The sequence below is a fragment of the Papio anubis genome, chromosome X (genome assembly GCF_008728515.1).
Source record: "Papio anubis isolate 15944 chromosome X, Panubis1.0, whole genome shotgun sequence".
Lineage (NCBI taxonomy): Eukaryota > Metazoa > Chordata > Mammalia > Primates > Cercopithecidae > Papio > Papio anubis.
This window is the reverse complement of record NC_044996.1, coordinates 62,372,851-62,389,088: the sequence shown is the minus strand read 5'-3', so window position 1 is coordinate 62,389,088 and position 16,238 is coordinate 62,372,851. Positions and strand designations below refer to the sequence as shown.

At 37.6% G+C, this 16,238-nt stretch overlaps 1 protein-coding gene across 1 annotated transcript; it reads left to right on the top strand.

Annotated features, from left to right (window-relative positions):
- Positions 1-1,923: 1,923 nt before the first annotated feature.
- Positions 1,924-3,429, top strand: LOC110742167 (tenascin-X-like). The gene has a single exon (XM_021932898.2). It carries the CDS (start codon positions 2,851-2,853, stop codon positions 3,286-3,288), a length of 438 nt encoding a protein of 145 aa, XP_021788590.1. The 5' UTR covers positions 1,924-2,850; the 3' UTR covers positions 3,289-3,429.
- Positions 3,430-16,238: the final 12,809 nt, after the last annotated feature.

Here is a 16,238-nt window from a genome sequence, read left to right as displayed (position 1 = left end):
GATGTTAATCTTTCAAAAAACCCACTTTTGGGTTTGTTAATAAAATAACTTCTATAGCTTATTTTGTATTTAATAAATACTCTTTTGTTTTCTAACCTCTACATTTTTTGTATACAATAATATGTCCTTTTACTCACTTCTTGATATAAATATTTGGTTATTGATTTTTGACTTACCTTCTTTTCTTATCTATAAATTTTTGAATATATATTTTCTTCTCCACACAGATTTGCTGCATTCCACAAGTTTTGATATGCTGTATGATCATTGATTTCTAATTTGATAAATTGCTTTGATGTATTTTGCTAAATTTCTAAATAGTTGAACTTTTTTATTACATTATTGATTTTAGGCTTAATTCCACTGTAGCCACAAAATATACCTTGAATGATTTCAATATTTTAAAATTTCTGCAGATATTTTTGATAGCCTTAGACGTGGTTAGTTTGGGTAGAAGTGTAATGTGCATTTGAAAACAACAGTTATTAAAAAGTTATTTACAACTATTTAAATATGCAAATTGGGTCACTTTTGTAAATTCTGTTTATTGAATCATCTGGAGATGAAATGTTTTTATTGTTTTCTTGTTCTAACCATTGCTGAGTGTGATGTTTTAAAATTTCCCACTGTGATGATGGTTTTATCTATTTTCAGCTTTATTCTATAAAATATGGCTGTGTATTTGGAAACTGTTATTTGGGGCATGCATGTTAAAATTGCTACATATTTTCCAGTGGACTGACCCTCTGAATTGAATGGCAAATTAAAAAAAAATAATAGCAATATAAGCAAAGATGTAGAGCAAGTGAAACTGTAATGTATGAACAGTGGATATATGCATTTATATAACCACTTTGGAAAACTGTTTATCATTATCTAACAAATTAAAATACATGCATAGCCAGTGACCATTCTATTTTATTTGTATCTATATGCCCCCAAAAGATTTATAATTATACAAACTCACATATATGTTAAAGAATATTCATTGCAAATCTATGTAGCTCAAACTATAAATATTCCAAATGTCCAACAATAAAATTTATGCATAGATTTTGGCATATTTATTTCATGGACTGATATACAGCAAGTATAATAAATGAAGTAGTTACATGTAACAATATAAATGAATGAAAAGGACATAAATGAATGAAAATAATTGTGATCAATTCTCTTGAAACTATGCTATAATTTTAGAAGTCAGGATAGTAGCTACTTTTGTAGAAGAGGGAAGATATTTTGGTTCTGAAGAAAGCTGAAGGGCTATTTTGGATGTTGGTAACAACGTATTTTTTTTACCTGTGTGTTTATTACATGGATGTGCTTTACTGTGATAATTCATTGATGTGACATTTTTGTGTATTTTTCTATGTGTATGCTATACTTCAACAAATTGCTAAAAATGCATTTTAAGAATGCCAGTGAGTTGTGAGATCAACTCTTAGGGTTATTATTTTCTAATAGTGCATATATGTTCCGGAAAGGCAGTGCTATGCAAAAGAAGCAATCTTTAAAGTAGAAGGCTGATTATGTTTAAGTCACATATCTGCCACCATAAAATCACAATCAAGTCACTTAACTTTTCTGTATACTTTTTCTGTATTTTTTCTTTCTTTCTTTTTTTTTTTTTTTTTTTTTTTGAGACGGAATCTCGCTCTGTCGCCCAGGCTGGAGTGCAGTGGCCGGATCTCAGCTCACTGCAAGCTCCGCCTCCTGGGTTTACGCCATTCTCCTGCCTCAGCCTCCCGAGTAGCTGGGACTACACGCGCCTGCCACCTCGCCAGGCTAGTTTTTTGTATTTTTTTTTTTAGTAGTAGAGACGGGGTTTCACCGTGTTAGCCAGGATGGTCTCGATCTCCTGACCTCGTGATCCGTCTTGGCCTCCCAAAGTGCTGGGATTACAGGCTTGAGCCACCGCACCCGGCCTCTGTATTTTTTCTGTAACATTGTTTGATAGGAAAATCAGATGTCATTATAACTCTGCCAACTGCATAGAACTAATTTCAGGAAATCAAAGTAGTAATAAATGTGCTTTGAAAAGTATATATTCTGTTAAAATATAACTAAATAATAGTCTCATTGTAAGTAAGAACTGCATAAAACAAATAAGATTCATCTTTGTTGAGGCATGTTATATCCTCTATTTGCTTAATATACATTATCTCATTTAATACCTGCCAACAGTTTTAAGCATTAAGTATTTAACATTACCAACTTATAGATCAAGGAGCAAATTCATGTACAGGTTAAATCATTTTTCTAGGGTTGCATAGTGTTGTAGCTTGTCTTTCTTGTGCCATACTTCATGCTTCATCAATAGTATCATGGAAAATCATATTGTCTCCCAGAAAATATAATACTTCCCATTGAAAAAATCTTAAATAATTGTAAATATTTTTAGTCATTTTATCCATATTTTGACCAACATCCCAAATACAAATCATTTTACTATAATGTCACTGAGGCATGTCATTTCACAATTTTAAGTATAGGAAATTGTTTATCCTGTAAACCAAAAAGCATGTGAGACAATTTAGAAGTTTATTTCACCAAAGTCAAGGATAATGCCCAGGAGGAAAAAATAAAATAAAATAACAGAAACAGTCTATGATCTGTGTCCTTCTTCAGAGATTACTTTGAGAAATTCAATATTTATAGGAAAAGGCGTGCTGGAGAGAATAGAGGAAGGGTTTGGTAATCCACATGTTGCAATAGAAAAGAAGCAGGTAAAGGAATACTCAATTGTGTATTTTTCTCATGCTCAGTAAATCAAATTTGAACTTTATATAAGATAATGTGAATATAGACAGTGAGGCCCTGCACAGCCTGGCGCAGGCAGGTGACTACTCCATGCGCGTGGGCCTGCGGGCTGGGAACGAGGCTGTGTTCGCCCAGTACGACTCCTTCCGCGTAGACTCGGCTGCGGAGTGCTACCGCCTCCACCTGGAGGGCTACCACGGCACCGCAGGGCACTCCAAGAGCTACCACAGCGGCAGTGTCTTCCCTGCCCTTGATGGGGACCTCAACAACTTGCTCATCTCCTGCGCCGTCTCCTACCGAGGAGCCTGGTGGTACAGGAACTGCCACTACGCCAACCTCAACGGACTCTACAGGAGCACAGAGCACAGTGGACCATCAGGGAGTGAGCTGGCACTACTGGAAGGGCTTCGAGTTCTCGGTGCCCCTCACGGAAATGAAGCTGAGACCAAGAAACTTTCTCTCCCCAGCCGGGGGAGGCTGAGCTGCTGCCCACCTCTCTCGCACCCCAGGATGACTGCCGAGCACTGATGGGTCGTCCTGAGAGAAGAGCCAGAGGCCTTCACCACCCGGCCGCTGGAGGAAGCCTTCTCTGCCAGCGATCTCGCAGCACTATGTTTACGAGGGGGCGGTGGAGGGATTCGTAAGGGAGCAATAAAGGAGAAACTGAGGCCAAAAAAAGATAATGTGAATATAGAATAGCTATCTGTGGAGATATTTAACCTTTTATCTGTAGATACCTGTTTAGGAACAAAAGGAAAGGTCAGTTCTTACATGACTCGTCTTACAGCTTTTAACTCTTGCCATAGTGATTTGGGGTCTCAATTTTTTTATTTTCCTTTCACAATCTTAAAGTCAATTGCTCTTGAACATGTGAAATAACATTTGTCTTCAAAAGGCTAATTCCTGGATAAGTGTACTTCTAGGAGGACCAAGAAGTATTGTGGTCATGCATCACTGCATTTCTTCCTATGTTACCTAAGCTAAGATTGCCCTGGTTACCTAGGGCCGCTAATGCATGTTTAACAATGTAGCAGTAGGGAGTGGCACAAAATAGAAGAATTCCACTAACTGGCCAAAACAAATAGCCAATTTTTTTTTTTTTTTTTTTTTAAGGGCACACTTTCTTTTCATTTGGTAACATGTCATTAAAAAAATACTAGTCCCCGGCCGGACGCAGTGGCTCACGCCTGTAATCCCAGCACTTTGGGAGGCCAAGGAGGGTGGATCACGAGGTCAGGAGATTGAGACCATCCTGGCTAACATGGTAAAACCCCGTCTCTACTAAAAATAATAAATAAATAAATAAATAAATAAATAAATAAATAAATAAATAAAATTAGACAGGCGTGGCGGGTGCCTGTAGTCCCACCTACTCGGCAGGCTAAGATAGGAGGATGGCGTGAAACTGGGAAGCAGAGCTTGCAGTGAGCCAAGATCGCGCCACTGCACTCCACGCTGTGCGACAGTGAGAGACTCCGTCAAAAAATAAAAAAAGAAAAAGAAAAAGAAAAAAAAGAAAAGAAAAGAAGAAGAAAAAGAAAAAGGATGATTGGTAGTTGATGGCAATGCAAGTGATGCATGACTCATCCAGTTAAAGCCCAGTTCAACTCATCTCTCTTACATTAAGCATGTATATTATAGCCTGATTTTTTTTTTAATCAAAAAGTACATATTTCACATAGGAGTTCTAGAAAAATTATTTGGAAATGATTGGTAAATATTCATTTTAATCAGACAAACAAAGCATAGTTTCTGGGTCATCTGCCATGAACATCTTTGTATTTTAATTTTATATTGCTAACTACAAAATGTTTACTAAAATCTTACCTGTAATATTCAGTTAGTTAAAATAAGAGGACGTATTGCTTTTATTTTTAAACTCTATCTTTGGAGATACAGTCTTAAATTGATTAATTAGTTGCATGACTGGAAAACTCAGAAATATTATAATAAATGCCATTCTATAAATAAACCTTCAAGTTGTTAGGTTTTGATGATTTGATCCAAAAGGAGCAAAAACCCTGCTAATCTTTTTCATGAAAAAACAAAACAAAATATATTTTGCAATGTTTGATAAATTTTTAAATGACAAAGTTATTATCCATAAAGATGGATCCTTATATTGTTTTCAAATCCCATACAGTTGAAAAACAACGTCTGAAGTACTTAATTTCAATTTAGATATTAAATTAAAAACAACAGTTTATTATCAATGTAATACTTTCTGAAAGTATTCAAACTGCTAAAGTTACTTTGTGTTCAGGAATTGTGCCATTCTTCTTTGAAAATATCAGCTAAATCTATGGACATCAAGATAAAATATTAAAAATCCAAAATATCTTACCTAATGATAAATGTTTTCTAATATAAATAAAATTGCATTTTTTCCTGAAATAATATATAAATTTTTCAAACCAAATAAAAATTTTGTTATAACTTTTCTCATAATGTTTATTTTAATTTCTTCAATACTAGATTTACAGTGCAAATTTCTTGATGTTATTTTTCCATGTAATCTATTTCATTTTTCTATTTATTATATTATTTTATTAATATTTAACTATTGATATCATTTTACAGTAACCTATGAAAAGTTTAGAATGACCGTCAATATTTAAAGCATTCAAATCTCAGTACCATGAGTCACAAGCCATCTTAATGGGGAAATTAAGTACAATCATTCAGCTTTCTTAAATTACTATTGGCACTCATATAATAAATATTTAAAGTGTATGTATAAAATTTTAGTGTCTAAAGAGACCTTAGTCATCATCTCTATAGTTTTTCCTCTAGATAAGGATAGAGATTGTATGCTATTCAACTTGGCATCTTTCCACAGATATCTTTGAATGACTAACAACACATACAAAACACTCAATAAACATTTGATAAATTAGCTAGGGCACAGTGCTTAAATAATTTAGTTAGTTTTTCCAAAGTCACACAAATACTTAATGTCTGTATTAATTTTCTATTGCTGGCATAACAAAATAAATGTACCAGCTTAAAACAAGAAAAATATATTATCTCACAGCTTCTTTAGATCAGAAGTCTGGGTGTACTAAACTAGGACATCTGCTTAGGATTTCAGGAGGGTGAAATCATGTTGGTAGTGCTGTGTTCTTCCTGGAGAATCTGGAGGAAAATATACTTTTGAGCTCATGTTGTCTGCTGGACAAATCCAGTTCCTTGGGAATTACACGCCTAAAGCCCCATTTCCTTGTTGGTTATCAGATGGAATCAATCTGTGCTTCAAGAGGCTCTTACATTTCTTCTCATGCTTTCCATATGGCTCCCTCCAGCAATGGTGACTCAGGTTCTTCACATGCTTTTAAACTTTCTGGCTTCTCTTTCTGCTGTATCTCAGACTCAAAAAAAAAAAAAAAAAAAAAAAAAATTCCTTGGTTTTGGATAACCAGGATAATTTTTCTACATTAATTATATCTGCAAATTATCTTTTCCATGTAATATAAAACATTTATATATTCCAAAAATGAGGCCACTAACATCATTGCAAGGGTATTCTACCTACCACAATGTCAATGTCTTGCATATAATTCAGTACCTTTCTTGCTGTCTTTCTACAAAAATTCGGCTGTAATTCCTTTAGCAAGAGAAATATGAACAGGACAGGACAATAATCTGTGATCAAGAAACTCATCCATAATTTGCACTTAAGGATTTTCTGTATTATTCTTGTAACTTCTGATGAATTCATAGTTATTTTCAAATACAAACTGTAAAAAGAAATACAAAGCACAAGGGAAATATATTTTTTAGAGTACAACTTTCTATAATACATGTTGTATTGACATAAGAAATCTGACCATTACGGTAGAGTGATTTTAAGTTGATATATTAAATAGTTTTTATATAAGTGGGAAAATATTCTAAAATCTTGAAATTCAAGAGACTACCTGTAAGAAGCGAGCATAAGTTTTACCTAATCAGAAAGAAACTTATGACTGGCTGGGCATCGTGGCTCACACCTGCAATTTTAGCACTTTGGGAGGCTGAGGTGGGTTGATCACCTGAGGCCAGGAGTTCAAGACCAGCCTACCCAACATGGTAAAACCCCATCTCTACTAAAAACACAAAAATTAGCCAGGTGTGGTGGCATGCGCTCGTAGTCCCAGTTACTCAGGAGGCTGAGGCATAAGAATCACTTGAATCTGGGAGGCGGAGGTTGCAGTGAGCTGAGATCTGCCACTGCACTCCAGGCTGGGCAACACTGCTAGTCTCTGGCTCAAAAAAAATAATAAGAAGAAAGATACTTATGATACTAACACCAAATCTAGATTAGAAAGCAAATGAAGTGCAATTTTTCAGACCAAACACTGACATTATTCTGTGGTTAACTTAATTACTATGATGGCATGGCTGCAGATATTGGAAGCCTAAAACACTATTTGCATGTATTTAAACAAGTGGAATAGAAAAATTCATAAAGACCATGAATATGTAAAAGGGAATCTGATGATTGATAAAACCCTAGTTCCTTCTAATTAGAGTGTAATGTTTGGCTAAAGAAAAAAATTAGAAAAACTGCAGGAATATTGTCTCAATCTAAGCGATAAACCGGTTTTTGGAGAAAAAACGTATAGTTTATATTTATAAAACATAATATAATTATAATGTAAATAAAATGGACAAATTACTAGAAACACACAACCTACCAAAACTGAATCATGAACAGAAAATTTGAACATATCTGTAAGTAGAAAAGATACCGAATCATAGCCAATACTCTGCCCAAAAGAAAAACTCAGCAACATATTATTTCACTGGTGTACTGATCCATTCTCTCACTACTATAAAGGACTACCTGAGGCTGAGTAATTTTTAAAGAAAAGAGGTTTAATAGGCTCAGGATTATGTGGGCTGTATAGGTTTTTGCTCCTGGGAAGGCCTCAAGACACTTACAATCATGATGGAAGGTGAAAAGGGCACAGCCACATTTTCACATAGCTGGCAGAAGAGAGAGCAAGCAAAGGGAGTAGGTACTACCCATGTTCAAACAACCAGATCTTGTGAGAATTCTCTCATGAGACAGCACTAGGAGGATGGTGCTAAACCATTAGAAACCACCCCCATGGTCCAGTCACCTCCCACCAGGCCCTACCTCCAACACTGGAGAACACAATTTAAGAACACAATTTAACAAAAGATTTGGGTGAGGACACAGAGCCAAACTATATAATTCTACTCTTGATCCCTCCCAAATCTCATGTCCTTCTCACATTGCAGAATATAATTATCCCTTCTTAACAGTCTCCCAGTCTTAACTCATTTCAGCATTGACTCAGAAGTCCACAGTCCAAAGTCTCATCTGAGACAAGGTAATTCCCTTCCACCTATGAACCTGTAAAATGTAAAACAAGTTATTTACTTCCAAGATACAATGTGGTGACAGGCATTGGGTAAATACATCCATTCCATGAGGAAGAAATCAGCCAAAACAAAGGGCTACAGGCCCCATGAAATGTGAAACCCAGCAGGGCAGTCATTAAATTTTAAAGCTTCAAAATAATTTTCTTTTACTCTATGTCTCACATCCAGGCCACACTGATGCAAGAGTTGGGTCCCCTGGCCTTGGGAAGCTCCACCCCTGTGGCTCTGCAAGGTACAGTCCCCAAGACTGATTTCACAGACTAGCATTGAGTGCCTGCAGTTTTTTCAGGTGCATGGTGCAAGTTGTTGGTGGATGTACTATTCTGGGATCTGGATGGTGGTGGCCTTATCCTCACTAGGCAGGACACCAGTAGGGACTCCATGTGGGGACTTCACATTCACATTTCCCCTCTGCACTGACCTAGTAGAGGTTCTTCTCCATGTAGGCTCTGCCTCTGCAGCAGATTTCTGCCTGGACATCCAGGCATTTCCATACATTCTCTGAAATCTAGGCAGAGGTCCCCAAGCCTCAGTCCTTGCCCTCTTTCCACCCACAGTCTTAACATCACATGGAAGCCTTGGCAGCTTCTGGCTTGTACCCTCTGGAGTAGTAGCCTGAGATGTATTTGGGACCCTTTTAGCCACAGATAGAGTTTAAGTGGCTGGGACACAGGCAGCCATATCCCAATGCTGCACAGAGCAGTAGAGCCCTGGGCCTGGCCCATGAAACCATTTTTTCCCTCCTAAGCCTCCAGGCCTGTGATGGAAGGGGATGCTGTGAAGATCTCAAAAATAAATTGGATGGATTTTCCCCCATTGTCTTTGGTATTACCATTTGGCTCTTCTTTATTGAAGCAAATTTTTGCAACGGGCTTCATTTTCTCCCTGAAAATGTCTTTGTTTATTTGTTTCTTCCTTCCTTTCTTACCACATGACCAGGCTGCAAATTTTTCAAAATTGTATGTTCTTCTCTCCTTCTAAATGTAAGTTCCAGTTTCAGGTATTTTTTTGTTTGTTTGTTTACACAAATGAGCATAGGCTTTTAGAAGCAGCTAGGCCACATCTTAAATACTTTGCTGCTTAGAAATGTATTCTGCCGGCCTGGTGTGGTGGCTCAAGCCTGTAATCCCAGCACTTTGGGAGGCCGAGATGGGCGGATCACGAGGTCAGGAGATCAAGACCATCCTGGCTAACACGGTGAAACCCCATCTCTACTAAAAAATACAAAAAAATACCTAGCTGGACGAGGTGGCTGGTGCCTATAGTCCCAGCTACTCAGGAGGCTGAGGCAGGAGAATGGTGTAAACCTGGGAGGCGGAGCTTGCAGTGAGCTGAGATCTGGCCACTGCACTCCAGACTGGGTGACAGAGAGAGACTCTGTCTCAAAAAAAAAAAAAAAAAGAAAGAAAGAAAGAAATGTATTCTGCCAGCTATTCTAAATTATCTCTCTCAAGTTCAAAATTCCACAGATCTCTAGAGCAGGGACACAACATCACCAGACTCTTTGCTAAAGCATAGCAAATGTGACATTTATTCCAGTTTGCAGTGAGCTCCTCATCTTCATCTGAGACCTTCTCAGCTTCTTCCTCAGCATTTTGGTCACAACCATTCAACAAGTCTCAAAAAGTTCTGAACTTTCTCTCAATCTTCCTTTTTTTTTCTGACCCTTCCAAATGACTCCAACCTCTGCCCATTACCCAGTTTAATGGTCACTTCCACATTTTGAGGTATCTTTAGAGCAAAGCCCCACTTCTCTGATACCAATTTTCTGTAGTAGTTATTTTTCACATTGTTATAATGAACTATCTGAGACTGAGTAATTTATAAAGAAAAGAGGTTTAATCTGCTCATGGTTTTATGGGATGTACAGACTTCTGCTTCTGGTAAGGTTTCAGGAAACTTATAATCATGTCAGAAGGTGAAGGGGAAGCAGGCACATATTCATAAGGCTGGCAGAAGAGAGAGAGAGCAAAGTGGTGAGGTGCTACACACTTTTCTTTTAATCTTTTTTTTTTTTTTTTTTTTTTGAGACAAAGTCTCACTCTGTCACCCAGGTTGGTGTGCAGCGGCATGATCTTGTTTCACTGCAAGCTCTGTCTCTCTCCTGCCTCAGCCTCCTGAGTATTTGGGAGTACAGACACCCACCACCATGCCTGGTTAATTTTTTGTATTTTTAGTAGAGATGGAGTTTTACCATGTTAGCCAGAAAGGTCTCGATCTCCTGACCTCGTGATCTGCCTGCCTCGGCCTCCCAAAGTGCTGGGCTTATGGGTGTGAGCCACCACACCCAGCCAGGTGCTACACACTTTTCAAACCACTAGATCTTGTGAGAACTCTATCATGAGACAGGATTAGCAGGGTTGTGCTAAATCATTGGAAACCACCCCCAGGAACCAATTACCTTCCACCAGGCCCCACCTCCAACACTGGAAATCACAATTCAACATGAGATTTGGGTGGGGACACAGAACCAAACCATTATCAACTGGTGAATTATACCAAACATTTAAAGAAGAAATAACACTAATGTTTCTGAAACAAATAAACAAAAAATGAAATGGAGAGAACACTTCTTAACTAATTCTATGAGACAAGTTACTCTGATACCAAAACTATACAATGAAAGTACAAGTAAAGCAAGGTACAGCCAAATATTCCTGATTAATAGTGATGCAAACATTGTCAACAAAATACTAGCAAAGAGAATTTGATAGGGTTTTAAAAGGATTATACACCATCAAAAATGTGATTTTATTTCTCAAACGTAAGGAAAATTCACCCTATAAAAATCAATCAGGGTGTTCCCAAGATGGCTGACTAGAAGCAGTCTAGGGTGTGTGGCTTTCATGGAGATAAATGGAAGGGGCGAGTAAATACAGTACCTTCAACTGAAACATCCAGATGCTTACATTGGGACTACTCAAGGAAACAACTCGACCCATGAAGAACAGAGAACAGTAAGGCAGTATGATGGCCCATCTGGGAACAACACAGTGCAAAGGGAACCTCCCCTACCCAGGGAAGTGGTGAGTGAATGTGCAACTCCAGAAAATCACACTCATCTCACAGATCTTTTCAACCACCAGGTTAGGAGATCCCCTGGTGAACCCACTTCACCAGGGCCTTCAGTCTGACACACAGAGCTACCTGGAGCCTTGGCAAAGCTGCCACTCAGGCACATGTAGAGACATGGAAGCTTTGGATATTCTAGATTTCTGGGCTTCTCAGTAGAATTAAATGTCACTCAGAAAAAGTGAGTGGTTAGAGCTCCATACATACCTTTAGGAAAGAGACAGGAGTCAGGGGCCCAATCAGTGAAGGTCTACAGGCCCCACTTCCACTGTGACTCACAAGATAAGATCCACTGGCTTGATATGATGGCTAGCCACCAGTAACAATGTTGTGCCTACCTTAGACAGAGTTCATTGTGGGGAGGAGTAGGCTGCCATCTTTGCTGTTTGGGCAACTTAGACATTCTAGCCTGTGAACTTTGGAGGGCCCAACCCAACTGAGGCAGAAGTGGTACCCCAGCACAGCAGAGCTGCTCTACAAAAGTGTGAATATATTGTTTCTTTAAGTGTGTTCTCAATCTTGTTCCTCCTCACTAAGGTGGAACCTCCCAACCAGAGCCTCCAGCCACACCCACCAGTGTTCTCCAGCTGACAGGGATTTGAAAACTTGCTGGGACACAACTCCCAGAAGGAGGTGTGGGTTGCCATCTTTGCTGTTTGGATGACTCAGCAGTTCTGGCTTTCCAGCCTTGGAGAGTCCAAGCCTACTGGGGATGGAAATGGTACCTCAACACAGTACAATCGCCCCACAAAAACACGGCCATACTGCTTTTTAAGCAGGTCCCTGACACCATTCCTCATCACCAAGTGGAGCCCCCGAACTAGGATCTCTGGCTACCCCCACCAGTGTTCTCTGACTAGGCCTCCTTGGGATGCAGCTATCAGGAAGAGAGACAGGCCACCAACTTGGCTGTTTGGATGTCTTATCCATTCTAGCCTTTGGGTTTCAGAGTGTCTGAGGCTGCCAAGGTGGACATGGACCCCCAGAAGAGCACAGCTTCTCTACAAAAACATGATCAGATAACTGTTTAAATAAGGTCCTTGATCTCATTCCTCCTGCCTGGGTGAGACCTCCCGAATGGGGTCTTCAGGCATTTCCTACAGGTGCGTTCGGGACAGCAACAGGTCTGTACCTCCCTGGACAGAGCTCCCAAAAAAAGGAGTAAGCTGCCATATTTGTTGTTTTCTAGTTTTCACTGGTGTTACCTCCAGGTACTGGAAAAACTAGTACCCCGAGCATACCGCAGCAGCCTTATGGAAAGGTAGTCAGACTGTTATGTATTTTAAAAACGCAGCAACCTCAAAGATTGAAGGTAGATAAGCCCTAAATATGAGAAAGAATCAGTGCAAGATTGCTGAAAACTCAGAAAGCCAGTGTTCCTCTTACTGTAAATGGCTGCATCATCTCTATAGCAGATTTGAAACCAGGCTGAGGCTGAGAGGGCTGAAATGACAGAAATAGATTTCAGAATATATATAGGAAAGAAGTTTACTGAGCTAAAGGAGTATGTTGTAACCCAATGCAAAGAAGTTAAGAATCATGATAAAACAATACAGGAGCTGACAGAGAAAATAGCCAGTGTAGAAGAGAATATATAACCAACCTGATAGACCTGAACAACACTCTACAAATAGTTCATAATGCAATCACAAGTATTAATAGAAGAATAGACCAAGTGGAGGAAAGAATCTTGTTGCTTGAAAACTGTCTTTCTGACACAAGACAGGCAGACATGAATAGAGAAAAAAAGAGTAAAAAGGAATGAACAAAACCTTTGAGAAACATGGAATTATGTAAAGAGACCAAATCTATGATTGTTTGGTGCACCTGAAAGAGACTAGAAGAATGGAAACAACCTGGAAAACATTTTTCATGACATATCCATGAAAAATTCCCTAACCTAGCTAGAGAGGCCAAACATTCAACTTTAGGAAATGCGGATAACCCCAGTAAGACACTCTATGAGAAGATCATCCCCAAGACAAATAGTCTTCAGATTCTCCAAGTGTCAAATGAAATAAAAAATAATCTTAAAGACAGCTAGAGAGAAAGGACAGATTATCTACAAAGTAAAACCCATCAAACTAACAGCCAACCTCTCAGAAGAAACCTTACAAGCCAGAAGAGACTAGGGGCCAATATTCAACATTTTTAAGAAAATAAATTTCAGCCCAGAATTTCATATCCAGCCAAACTAATCTTCATATGCAAAGAAAAAATAAGGTCCTTCACAGAGAAGCAAATGCTGAGAAAATATGTTACTCTCAGACTTCTCGCAACAAAGTACTAAATATGGAAAGGAAAGAATATTACCAACAACTACAAAAAAACATACTGAACTACACAGAACAGTGACACTATAAAGCAACCATATAAAGAAGTCTGAAAAATAACCGGCTAACGTCATGATGAAAAAATTAACAAAGAAACTACTAGGTTGACTGATAAATAGGAAAAAATATAAGATTCAAATAAACACAGTCAGAAATGACAAGGGGTATATTATCACTCACCCCAGAGCAATGCAAGCAACCATCAGAGAATATTATGAACACCTCTATGCACACAAACTAGAAAATCTAGAATAAATGGATAAATTAATGGAACTTCCACCCTCCAGAAATGAACCAGGGAGAATTTGAATCCCTGAACAGACCAATATGAGCTCTGAAATTGAATCAGTAACAGATAGCCTGTCAACCAAAAAGAGCCCAGAACCACAGGAATTCACAGCTGATTTCTACCAGATGTACAAAGAAGGGTTGATACTATTCCTACGGAAACTATTTCAGGAAATTGAGTAGGAGAGACTTCTCCCTAAGGCATTCAATGAGACCAGCATTATCCTGATGTCAAAATCTGTCAGAGATAACAAAAAAGAAAACATCATACCAATATGCTTGAACATAAATACAAAAATTCTCAACAAAATATTGACACACCGAATCCAGCAGAATGTCCAAAAGCTTATCCACCATGATCAAGGAGGCTTCATATCTAGGATGCAAGGTTGGTTCAACGTAAGCAAATCAATATATGCGATTAATTACATAAACAGTACTAAAAACAAACAAAAAAAAAGAGACAACTAGTAGATGTAGAAAAAACTTTTGATAAAATTCAACATCCATTCATGTTAAAAATCTAAATAAAGGTATTGAAACAACATCTCAAAATAATAAGAACCATCTATGACAAACCCACAGCCAACATTATTCTGAATGGGCAAAAGCTGGATGAATTCTTCTTAAAAACCAGCACAAGGCACGAATGCCCTCTTTCACCAATATTAGTAAACATAGCATTGGAAATTCTAGCCAAAACAATTAGACAAGAGAAAGAAAAAAAGGGCATCCAAAAAGGAAGAGGGAAAGTACAACTATCCCTGTTTGCAGATTACATGATCCTGTATCTAGAAAACCCCATATTCTCAGCTGAAAAGGTTCTTAAACTGATAAGCAACTTCAACAAAATCTCAGAATACAAAATCAATATGCAAAAATTACTACCATTTCTATACTTCAACGACAGCCAAGACAAGAGCCAAATTAAAAACAAACTTCCATTCACAATTGCCCCCCAAAATTAAAATACCTAAGAATACAGCTAACTATGGAGATGAAATATCTCCACACATAGAACTACAAACCACTGCTGAAAAAAAATCAGAGATGACACAAACAAATGGAAAAACATTCCATGCTCTTAGATGGAAAGAATCAATATTTTTTAAATGGCCATACTGCTCAAAGCAATTTATAGAATCAATTATATTCCTATTAAACCACCATTAACATTCTTCACAGAAACAGAGAAAACTATTTTAAAATTCATATAAAACCAAAAAGAGCCTCAATAGCCAAGGCAACTGTAAGTAAAAAGAAAAAAAATTAAAAACCAAGCTGGAGGCATCAGTGTACCTGACTTAAAACTATATTATAGGGCTACAGTAACCAAAACAAATGGGACTGGTACAAAAACAGACAGATAGACCAATGGAACAGAATAGAGTACCCAGAAGTAAGAATAACATGAACCTATAACTAACTCATCATTGACAAACCAGGAAAAAACAAGCAATGGGAAGAGTACTCCCTATGCAATAAATGGTGCTGGTATAACAGGCTAGACATATGCAGGACATTGAAACTGAAACCCTTCTTTACACCATACAAAAAAAATTACATCAAGATGAATTAAAGACTTAAATGTAAAATCCAAAATTATAAAAACTGTTGAAGTCAACCTAGGCAATACCAGTTAGGGCATAGGCATGGGCAAAGATTTTATGATGAAGAAGTCAAGAACAATGTCAACAAAAGCAAAAATTGACAAATTGGATCTAATTAAACTCAAGAGCTCATGCACAGCATAAAAAACAAAACAAAACAAAACAACAACAGCAAAAAAACAACTATCAACAAACTGAAGAGACAACCTACAGAATGGGAGAAATTTTTGCAAACTATACATCCAACAAAGGTCTGATATCCAGCATCTCTAAGGAATTTAATGAATTTACAAGAAAAATACAAACAACCCTATAGAAAGTGGGCAAAAAAACATGAACAGCACTTTTCAAAACAAGGCATGTATGTGGCCACCAACAATTTTTTAAAAGCTCCACATCACTGATTATTAGATAAATGCAAACCCAAACCACAGTGTGATACCATCTAACACCAATCACAAAGGTTATTTTTCAAAAGTTAAAAATTAACAGATGTGAAGATTGTGAAGAAAAAGGAACACTTATACATTGTTGGTGGGAGTGTAAATTAATTCAGCCATTGTGGAAGACAGTGTGGTGATTCCTCAAAGGCCTAAAGACAGGAATACCATTTGACCCAAAAATCCCATTACTGGGTATATACCCAAAGGAATATAAATCTTTCTATTATAAAGAAACATGCATGTGTATGTTTTTTCAGCACTATTCACAATAGCAAAAATATGAAATAAACCTAAATAACCATAAATGATAGACTGGATAAAGAAAATATGGTACATATACA